At 39.0% G+C, this 11,414-nt stretch overlaps 1 protein-coding gene across 1 annotated transcript; it reads right to left on the bottom strand.

The window, feature by feature from the left end:
* Positions 1-2,112: 2,112 nt before the first annotated feature.
* LOC104598728 (putative glycerol-3-phosphate acyltransferase 2) lies at positions 2,113-4,058 on the bottom strand. Its single transcript, XM_010260907.3, has 2 exons — positions 3,305-4,058; positions 2,113-3,111 (listed from the first exon to the last, which is right to left on the bottom strand). The coding sequence occupies exons 1-2, from the start codon at positions 3,977-3,979 to the stop codon at positions 2,182-2,184; spliced, it is 1,605 nt and encodes a 534-aa protein (XP_010259209.1). The 5' UTR covers positions 3,980-4,058; the 3' UTR covers positions 2,113-2,181.
* Positions 4,059-11,414: the final 7,356 nt, after the last annotated feature.

The raw sequence follows: 11,414 nt of genomic DNA, 5'->3' as shown, positions 1-11,414 counted from the left end.
GCACCCTAAAAAATAAAATAAGGATATATAAAAGAGATTCCGACAATTCGAGATTCCCTGAAATTCTTGGAAAATGTCCAGCCCCCCTCCATTCGCTGTCTGATTTGGTCCAAAGAGATCGAAAAGCGAGAGCTCGCCCAACTTGTGTTTCTGTTGACTTTTCTTCTTTTTCAACAATTATATATAGCACTTTTTAAAATTGGACCGGATCGGATGGTCGGACTAGAAAAACTGAGAACTGGTCACTTGATCGGTTTTGTTTTCTTCCAAAACCATTTTTTCCCCCAAAATCGTTGATTTTGGTCAGCAAACCACTGAACCGGCCGATTAATCATTCGAATCATTTTGACTATTTTTCAATTTTTTAATTTTTTAATTTTTTTAATTTTCTTGTCAGAACGGTCAAACTGTTCGAACCGATAACCGGACACCTGACCGATTCGGTCACCGGTTCGTTTTTAAAAACCATGATATATGGTACAAGTGTATATATAACCAGGCAATAGTCCTGACGATGGAAACAATTGGAGACCTTATCTGCTCCTCACACTCACATCGTCCCATGCATTGGGCATATCTCCCGTATTTATAAATTATTATTTATGGAAAATGTTCCCAATGCACGACAGATGGTGAATGTGCCAATGAAGCGCCCATGTGTGAGTAGCAGATCCCGTATAAAGCAATTCGGGGGAAAAACTGAACCGCTACCAACAGATCTCCAGTGGAAGTTCGCATCTTCTGCGACCCCTCAAATCAAGCAGGGGCTGTGGAATTAAATAATTTATGGTTCATGTGATGTTACATATTTTATTGGGGAGCAGCAACGGAATGCTGTAACCACGGTCGCAGCAGATGTGCTCTCATCTCCATTTGGGCCAATGCTGGTTGCATGATGAATAAGCCCACTTGGATTCGAATCGATCCAAGGGATATCATAAACCGTATGTTTGTGCTTCGGAGTGCTCTACCAACAAACAAAAAAACAGTGAACATGATATTTAAATTAAGTTAGAGAGAGATCCTGCCTAAGGGTTCGTTTCTTTTCTTTTTTTTATAAACAATTACAGTCTGGAGATTTTTATAATCAACATGCTGCTCTAGATTATATTCTACTTGCCATATATACTAAAGAGAGAGATGGTTCACACTTTGACTGTACATCGTATTTGCAAAGTCACAATATGATAGTTTAAATAGTTTGACATCATGAAAACTGAAAACCAAATTAAAATAAGAGTCCCATTCCATGTGCCTGGCACGTGATGAACAGTGCAAGCTAGCTAGGGTTATTGTCTTTAATTTGGAGCAATATAATTTTATAAGTAACTCTTGCTACATAGATTATAGATCCAGTGGTATCTCTCTCTCTCTCTCATCTCTCGAATACCAATAACAATGAAAACAAAAGAAGGCGGAGACTCGTTGCAATTTTCAATATGATGTCTGAATCTTTTAATCTAGTAACTGATGCATTTTAAAGGTAATTGATCGAGAAAAATTAATTTCTAAATCATAAGGGTTAAGTGGGTTTGACCAAATTATATGAATTCTTCTACTAGTTGGGTTTCTCGTGTAAACCAATTTCTTGATACAGAACATGGGTAGAGTCCTTTACTCCTCTTTATACAAGTTTGTAGAGAATAGAGATATCAGATAATATTCAATAAATAACAGGCTATGTCATGTAATGAGTATTGTTTATGCTAAAACCACTAAATTATTTGTTATTCACATCATCACATGCATGCATATGAAACAAATAAATTCTTCACTAATAGTTTCCCTCAATTTTTCTGTTTCTCTCTTGTTTTCAATTAAACCAAACACAGCCTAAGTGAAAGGTTCTAATCTAAACCCATTGTACCTAGTACTGTTATACGTAAAACTACGTAGTTATCGTTCAATAAGTCTCAAAGAGAAGTAGTTATCGTACAAATCAAACTACACAGTACGTAGTAATGTTCCATTCAAATTATCCAAACAATTAATCCATGTGAAAGTGAAACAAATTAATTAAACATTTATTAAACTGTATTACAATAAATAACAAGGAAGAAAAATTATATGTAACTCTGCTTGGTTTGCGACCCGGATGAGATTCATCAGAAATGAATCAGACTGCAAGAGACAAGAGTACTCCAATATATTTATATATTATATGAACTGCTATCTCATGCATCAAGTAGTTTTGCATGTCTGTGTGGTGTGAGTCTGGGGTTTGTTGTCAGTTGCAACAATCCCCTCGTTACCAGCCAATATCAAATACTTGTCTTTCCTTGTGAGCCTGGTGCACTCGAACTCCAACACCCGACCGATCTCCTTCTGCACATGGTTAGCCACATCAAATCTCGACTGAGCACCATCATCACGACAGTTAGAAGCAGCTCCACTGACCTTCTCCAGCAGCCGAACCTTGTAAGCCGGAAATGGGTTCATGAGGAAGAAAAGTGGGTCCAAGCATTTCAGTCCACCGGCGGTGGTGCCATAGAACAAACTGACATGGGCATCCATGGCCACCGGCACAATGTTGTCGCTCATCTCTGCAAACAGAGGACTGAACCTAAGCAGATAGGGCTCCCTACAGGTGGTTCCCTCGGGACACACAACAAGGTCGCCCTGGCTCAGGAGCTTCTCCATCATTTTCGCGTCTCGCTCTCTGTCTCTGGTTAGTCTGACGGTCTTAATGGGCGCTAAGACCTCGGATACTCTGCTCAGGCTGTAGGTGACTGCTGTGAGAGGTTTGTTGAGGATGGTGGAGAGGTAGAGTGGGTCTAGCAGTGTTCTGTGGTTGCACACATACAGAACTCCACCTTTGGTGGTTTTGTCTTCTGAAATGGTGGGAGAAGATTTGGGTATTGTTAGCTTCAGTCTTATCCCAGTGAAGACTAAAATTGGGGTTGACATCTTGTAAGGCAATGAGTAGCCTGCAATGGCTCTGACCAAGGCAACAATGAAACCCATCGGAATCCATAAGAACATGGCGAGAGTGGCGAGTGGAGTTGGTCTGAAAGCCAGCCTACCATCGTGAAAGATGAGCGGTTTTGGGTAGTTTTCCTTTGGTAGTTGACTCCAGTTACTCTTTTCTGCTTCACTGACCAAGTAAATCTCCTGCAGGTACAAGCACGGAAACCATAAATATATAATTAACGGTGAATTCGAGGCTATAGTTAGTTTAAATTGTGCCAAAGACTGTAGACTGTAGACTGTGGACTGTGAACCAGAGAGAGAGAGGGAGAGAAGTGAGTGTTTGGGTTGATTCTATAACGAAATCCAATATATACATATTAATTAAATAACATACCTTGCAGTGGGAGAAAACTTGATGATCAAGAGATTTGTTGAGGCAACCAATTCCAACAACATCACGATTCCGTTCATCTTCTTCTCCAAGCACCTTCTCCAAGACTAGACTGGATCTTTCCTTGTTCTCCATGAAACCCAGAAAATACCCACGAAACTGCTTTAGCTCTCTCCCGACGACAGACTCAACGCCCAGATAATCTCTCAGGAATCCCTCCACCATCACCGTGGGCAGGGCAGTCACAGCTAGTTTTCTGCCGGACCTCATCACCTCCTGGAAACCTTCCAACCCAACATCTTCCAGGAAAAACTTTGGCAACACGGCTGTCCCAACTCTGAAGCTGTGCTTCTTGATCCCAAGGAAACAAACAAACACCATGATCTTCAATCCCATGTCTTCACTGACAACACAGAGAATGGGATACAAGAGGAAGAGAACAAGAGCCCTCAACAGACTTCCGGCCTCGAAGGCTACAAGCAGGAAATAAGGAAACAAAGAGGATGATCTCAACAAGGCTCCCTCCACATCAAAGATGAGAGCTCGGTTTGCAAGAGAGGGTAGCTTTTGGAGTCTCAACTGGGAGGCTTTGAAGGAGCGAGGAATCCTCGATCTTCTGAGAATAATCCGAGAGATGTAAAGCAGAAAAGCTTTCAAGGAGAAGGCCTTACCAGCCATTTTCAGTGGCTCTAGGTATGAATGATGGGGTATGAGTACTACTGCTACTTACGAGCTTTGCACAGCCATCGAGCGTGGCTGGTTTTATACATGGACACCGATAAAATACCCTTTGTTTTCAGCTTTAATTACCATAAATGTAAGGAATCAGATACGTCTCTCTCTCTCTCCTATATTATTTTCTAGTGAAGGTGTTCATGAAAAGAGTTTTTTCCATATGGGTTTATAGATGCCATAAGGTCCTATCTTCTACATGAATAACCGTAATGGGTGTTTTGATGCTTAGGCTGTGTTTGGTTGTAATGCAAATAAATTTGCATTGATGCAAAACCATCGCAGGGCAAATAAAGTAAATTAAGACATGGAGCAAAATAAAGTCAAATTCAAAATAAAATTAAATAAAAATTTGCATTTTTACATTTGCACTCTCATATATTTGTACTAGTGCAATATCAAACGCAGCATTAATTAGCCTTTAGTTTTTTTTTTATTTATTGTTTCATGCGGTCCATTTTATAGATATCTATCCCTAAAACACCCCTTATTTTGAAGTATTAGATACTATTAGGAGTTGTTGATGTACTTGTTTGGTACTGGTTTAAAAATATACAAGTGATTAGCTTGAATGTATTTATTTAGTCAGATACCCCATTTCGTAATTCGCAGGTAGGTAGCTATAACATGGTATAGTATGGAAGTATTTTTTAATTCCCACAACTATATACATCCCTATTCTTAAATTGAGGGTTGATGGTTGATACATTTGCCAAAGCAAATTTTGTTGTAAGTCAAATTATATTGCATGATTAAAATGGAATATCTCTCTCCAATCTCCAGTATGCCACCTAGGCCATGACATGTGGGGCTCTTGCCTTGTTCAATTATTTTACATCCTATTGATACAGAAACCTGGTGCCCTTTCAAAAGAAACACACTAAAACAGGGGGCTTCATCTTGCCACCTGACAATTGTTTATTGGTTTGACATTTGGCATTGCATATGAAGAATGAACATCACTCATCGCTTGTTTGTGGCGTATCTCTGACCAACACACTTCTAGTACAGCTACAGAGTTGGACCAAATTATTGGGTGATGATTTGCACTTTAAGTTGAATGAGGGCCATAAAATGTAAAATAGATTAGAATTGGAGGTTGTTTTTGGTAGTAGGAGCATATGCATGCATGCATGCCAGTTAAGATGATGATGCAGCGTTTGGGAAGGCTGGCACTGGCCAGGCATGTGGCGTTTATTTGACTTTTCTTATGCACAAATAAACAATTAGGAATCAAGGTGGTGAAGGTGGGCTGCTGCTCAACTGTTGACTGGGGCCTCGCCTCTCGCTTGGTCGTCTCGTCTCACCGTGTTTAGCATTAACTCCACGCTTGTCGAGTTTGAACTTTAAAGGTTGCCATGTGGCAAATAATCCAGTCGAGGGCTTTAATTAATTACCTTATTTGGAGTGAACCGAGATCATTCCCCACCAAAACAGAAAAGGAAAACGGATGATTCATTCACTAAGATTAATAAGTCGATTGTGGCTGGGGACATTGGGGCTCCATGCCCACCCTCTCATAACTTGCCACCTCACTCTTGCTTTAAATAAACAATACCCATAAAAATGGGTCCCAAGACCAATAATTTTTAGGCGAGTCTTAGTTCATCTCTCTATTCAACTATTTCACTATTGTACAGTTGGAAACAATGACAATAGGAAAAATCGATACCAATATAAGGGGGAATAAAGTGTCAACGTGTCCTATGTGGGGATTTTGGAAGTTATAATTTATTATAATCGCATGAACAAATAAAAATTTATAAAGTGGATTTCGTGAAAATTTTCAGGGTTTTACCAAAAGCAAAGATTTTGTCATGTTATATTTGACATGTGAATTGATGAGGGGGGATTTGGCTCTCCAATGATATTGTGACACATAGCACTTCAAAACAACTAGGTGACATCCGGAATCACTTTGGCAACAACTTGCCTTAGTCAAGTTGATGGTGTCCCACCTGGCGGCCTGGCACAAGCGCGACCTGGTGGCCTAGCCCTGGCGTGAGTTGGCAGCCTGGCACAGGCACAAGCTGGCAACCTGGCACTGGCGCGACCTGGTGGCCTGGCCCAAGCGCGACCTGGCCCTGGCACGAGCTGGCAGCCTGGCACTGACGCGACCTGGTGGCTTGGCCCTGGCGCGACCTGGCAGCCTAGCACAGGCACGGCCTAGGAGACGTGCTCGGCGACAAATTCGACATGCATATCCAAACACTCCCATGATCCTTGGAAGTTGGCCCACGTGTCTAATGATCCGGAGGGTGGTCAACGTGCATGGCAGTTACCTCCAGGAATCTCGAACCACTTAGACGACCTCGCAGAAATCTCGGATATGGTGCGTGAAGCCCACGCCAAACAATGCCTATATAAAGGCACCAACCCCAATGGCAAATAAACAAATTCTAGCTCTCATACTTTGTGATTTTTAGCTCGCAGTCTACTATGAGAGTACTGACTTAAGCATTGGAGCGACCTCGTCAGGTTAGTCACCCCGGATCCTCTGACATTTGGTTCCTTGCAAGTCTCTAAAGAGCAATGAAGCTCATCAATCCAGCTCACCGCCAGGCTGCTCGGCACCTGGTCAACCCGACACCTCACAGGCAGCTCGGCACCTGGTCAACCCAGCACCTCACAGGTAGACCTGTTCATGGGTCGGGTAGCCCGATGGCCCGGCCCGGCTCGACTTAGCATTATATATTTTATAAAATATATAATATGTATTTTATATATTATATAAAATATATAAATAATATAATATTTATTAAAATATATATTTATAATTTAATATATACATTTTTTATTATTTTCTTTATAATCTCCCTCTCTCTCTCTCTCTCTCTCTCTCTCTCTCTCTATTCAGCCGCTAACAATAGGCTAAATTTCGAGCTCGGGCCCAGGCCTGGGCTTTGGGCTTTTTATGAGGGTCGGGCTTGGGCCCAAGTTGTAGGCCCGATGGTCGGGCCGGGCTCAGGCCTTAGAAAATTCTATTAATACAGAGTGAAAGCCCGGCCCGAGCCTGGCCCGGCCCATGAACAGGTCTACTCATAGGCAGCTCGGCACCTGGTCAGCCCGGCACCTCACAGACAGCTCGCCATCTAGTTTGCTCGGCACCTCATAGGCAACTCGCCACCTAGCCTACCCAACTTGACTTAGCTCAGCAGCCAAAGTTCTCCACTTCAGCCTGAGTCATCGGCCACTTGGAAACTGACCAAAAGACGAAATACTTAGCACAAAAAATTGGCCATCACCCAAAAATCGATTCATCATGAATCATTGTTAATTTGTTACGTTAATATCTTCCTTTTTTTGCATGGTGAGTTTGAATGTAACAATATTATAAGGTTGTGATTTGGGTCGTTCCTTTATAAATTTTTTATTTATCTGGTAAGATCATTTATTCAGGTAAATGTTTCTTGATAACACTTATTCTGACAAATTCATTTATACATGTTCTTTTGATTCTCAAATAAGTAATATAATGACTTTTTTTATTCATAAAAAGCTAATATTAAAAATGATAAATCTGTCTTATCATGTTTTATAAGCTTTTGTCCTAGGTTGAAAGAATATATATCTATCTCAGAGATTTGTAAATTTTACGGGGATAAATAAAGTTTCCTTTACTGTGGGAACCTGTACTTAATATATAAGAAACATTATAAAATTGGTGAGTCAGAAAGAGATAATCATTGACCAACTTTCTCTCCTTATTTATAAATAAAAAAATGGGGTTTCTTTAAGAATAGGATCCCTTTCATCTAATCATCTCACTGCACACCCAAAGATTTTTTCTTTTTCTAAACCACTGTGACGTCGGTTATAACGAACAAGAAAGGGTCTACCAAAGGATGAATACCCATTTCGCTCTGCAACTGAAAATGAAAAAACATTACTCGTCTACTTGGCTCCAGTCCAGTGGGTTTATTAACATTCAATTCTCTAATACAGAGCTTGTTTTGGAAATAAAACTAGGTTAAATAATTTGCTTTGGTAGACCGTAGGTGATATATGTGGTGAGAGAGTCGTCTAGACGTTGTACGAAGCAAAGAGCAAAACCTATCCGACTAAAGAGTTTAAAAAAGAATTAACATCCTAATTGGTTGAAACAGGGAAAGCTGTCACCTCTGAAACAGGAAACGTTTCTTTTGAAACATGCTGCACAGCGCACAAGCTACGATCAAATGATGAACACTGAATTAATAATTTGAATTTGGACCAGAATTCATCAATGCATCCACTGTTGCATTGGATGTCTGAGGCTGAGGACGTCTCAGCGGAATAGTATGTTGATTGAAGATGGCTCTTGAGAGAATGAATACAACTCTTAACATATGCATGCATGGTGGCTATAAACAGCTAGCTGTTCCGCTACTTCCACCAAAACTACGACACGTATGAATATATGATATGCTTTATCAATCCAACCAGTCATCGCTAGAAACTACTTGGAGATCCGGACAATTCGGTGCTAGGGAAACTGATGCCTGTTTGGCTGGATGTATTTCTGAAAAATGTTTTTTCATATTATACATCTTGGAAATTGGGAAGGGTGTGGTCTGAAAAATGTTACAATTTTTGTATACTGTTGCTAGTAATAATTTGTTGATGTGGTGTTGAAAAACAATTATATAAGTACCAGCAGCAGTCCCAGAAAAAAAAAAAAAAAAAAAAAAAAAAAAACGCTATACTAATACAACACTGTTTTATCAGAAATGGCACTGAAAAAAATGCCATAACATCCAAACATTACCTTAGTAACAGGAAAAAATCTGGATTCACGAATAATTTGAAGACACTACAAGACAAAGTTGAAGTTAGAATTCAGGTAGTTGCAACTTCAAGCATTCTTCTTCGTGCTGGAAATTAATTAGGTTGAATACAAGAGTAGTTTTAAGTTTGGAGAATATTTGATTCTGATTTCTCTGTATGTCAGAATCCAAAGGCCTTAACAAAGCGAAGTGGTAGCACATAAGCCCAAATGGGCCCACGTTATTTAATTGATATCCTCACACTGCTCCCATATGACACTTGTTTAATTTGTATTTGATTGTATTGTGGCAGAGTTTCTTAGTCATTAATTCTTGTTTTTATTTCTTTTTCTTATAAAACAGAAAGGGATTACACAAGATGAGATATCAAATCTTCAAGCATCACAATAGAAAATAAAAGCAAGACACTAAGATAGGTTGCTTATAGATATAGAAATCACTGAGGACTTCATATGTTAACCAGTCAGCCGCTTGATTTGCCTCATGATAAAGATGTTGATACCTAACTAACATCATGATCGAGTAAGACGTTCACATGCATGCACTCATTGATGGCATTCTTCGGCCTCAAGGGGGTTCACCATCTTTCGCAAACAGTTGATGAACTTGGAATCATCTTCAATAATGATAGGCTTTTCTCAACTTGAAGACAATTCTTGTCATGTTTATCCCATAAGAGTGCAACCTCATAATACCGTTGAGTAATCATAACTTAATTCTCTCTCTCTCTCTTTCAATTTTTCGAGTCTAGTGTTATGTCTCAATTTCCAAAGCGGTTTTCTTAATATCTAGATAGCCAATTATATATCCAAAATCTATGATGCCCAAAAGACATGATACTAGAAAGACTTTGACCAATCAAATCCCTTGTAAATTTTGATGAAAATCCATTTGATTGATTGTTATTAGGATAAAACCGATTGATTGGTTGTAAATTTTTCCGATTTCATATTTTTCTGGCATCATAGTTGAACCCATAATTAATAACATATTGCAGTAAGTTTGTAGTTGTATATTTCTATTAACATTAGATTAATTACATTAGTGTAAAAGATGAGTTTTAAGTATTTACATTTGTTTTTTCTCTTGATGTCAAACCAAAGTCCAGTTTTAACAAAATGGTTTAATAGTGGGAATGGCAGACATGGTGGGGTGCTCATGGTTTATTCAACGTGAGCACATTCATTGCCTGAAAAATGTTTGAAAATATTTGAGAAATGTTTTATATATAATATATATGCCCAAAATGACATTCCTTAATTTATTCTTCATGTTAATGGGCCCAATGTGGATTACTTTTAATTTCTTCCACTTCTCTGATAAGTAGTGATAGTTAAGCAGAATTTATTAATGAACAGAGAAGAATTAAAGACATTTAAGTGCAACAACGACCTTCAACTGTTGAAGCCATACCTATGGCCCACGGGGCCAGGGCTACGTATCCAAATCTAATAAGACTCTTATAATCAGAGTTTTGAACTATATATTAATTCTATGGGAAGCTCACTTATTATTATTTATTTGGCTTTTCCACCGGCCCTAATTGCTTCTTAATTTGATGCTCAATCAGTTCTATTTCCAGAGGAGAAACTGGTTGATTATTAATTAGATCATGTGTGGGTTCTAAAATTGGAAAATTTTGTTATATATCCATTGCAGAAATATTTGACGAATGAAGCAATAACTTTAGCTGGAGTTACTATTCAAGTAGATTGATATTGTGCCGGCCGGGTTCAGCTAACCTTATCTACATATCTATGGGATTCAAGAAGGTACATGACAAAATAATCATCATCATCGTCATCTAAGCTTTATCTCAATTATATGTGATCGGTTATATGAGTCCTGCTTTGTCATTCCATTCAATTTAATGTCGTATCCATTAATATTGAAATAATCCAAAGAATATGTTGCTTATAAATGAGTTGAAGTAACAAGGCTAAATAGTTCCCAATGTGCTTCTTGGATGTAGATTCGAACTCTTGAGCCCTGTTAAAGTGGGGACTTGTCTATTTCAAGTTTTTAAGGCTTTGACATATTAGGTAAAGTGAAAAGAAAAAAAAAAAAAAAGGTTTCTAAGAGTATTGATCATTTCAATATCCTCCATTGGATTCTCTTCTGGTCCGATGATATCATATCAATTCATTCAATAGTTAGTGGATAAAGATAAGTCGTTAATGCCAGCAAAGATTGTTAGGAGAATGACGGTTCAGCCCATGGTCAGAATTTGTAGGTATAAAGTACTGTTGGGGTAGGTGCTACCTCGGAATTGATGCAAATTTACAGGCGTACATAGAATGTGAGTTATTGACATTTTGAATGTTTATAACTCTGGAGTGGAAATCAGACATCTGCATTGGGCCTGTTGGTACTTCTCCAAAGATTGTTTGGGTGTGATAACACACCTCTGACCCAACTGAATCACCCACAGAGAAAACAATTCAGCAACTTCCAGTGAATTGTGAAAATGCCTATGGATGATGGAAGCTAAGGGTGTCAATGGACCGGTTTTGGACCAGACCCCATATATTAGATTGGAGTGGACCTAATCCGTCCATATATAATAAATTTATATTGGATTCTGTTGGATTAAACCAATATCCATTCCATTAATA

Source organism: Nelumbo nucifera, chromosome 3 (genome assembly GCF_055504915.1).
Source record: "Nelumbo nucifera cultivar China Antique chromosome 3, China Antique-T2T, whole genome shotgun sequence".
Taxonomy (NCBI): domain Eukaryota; kingdom Viridiplantae; phylum Streptophyta; class Magnoliopsida; order Proteales; family Nelumbonaceae; genus Nelumbo; species Nelumbo nucifera.
This window is presented reverse-complemented; position numbering and strand designations above follow the sequence as displayed.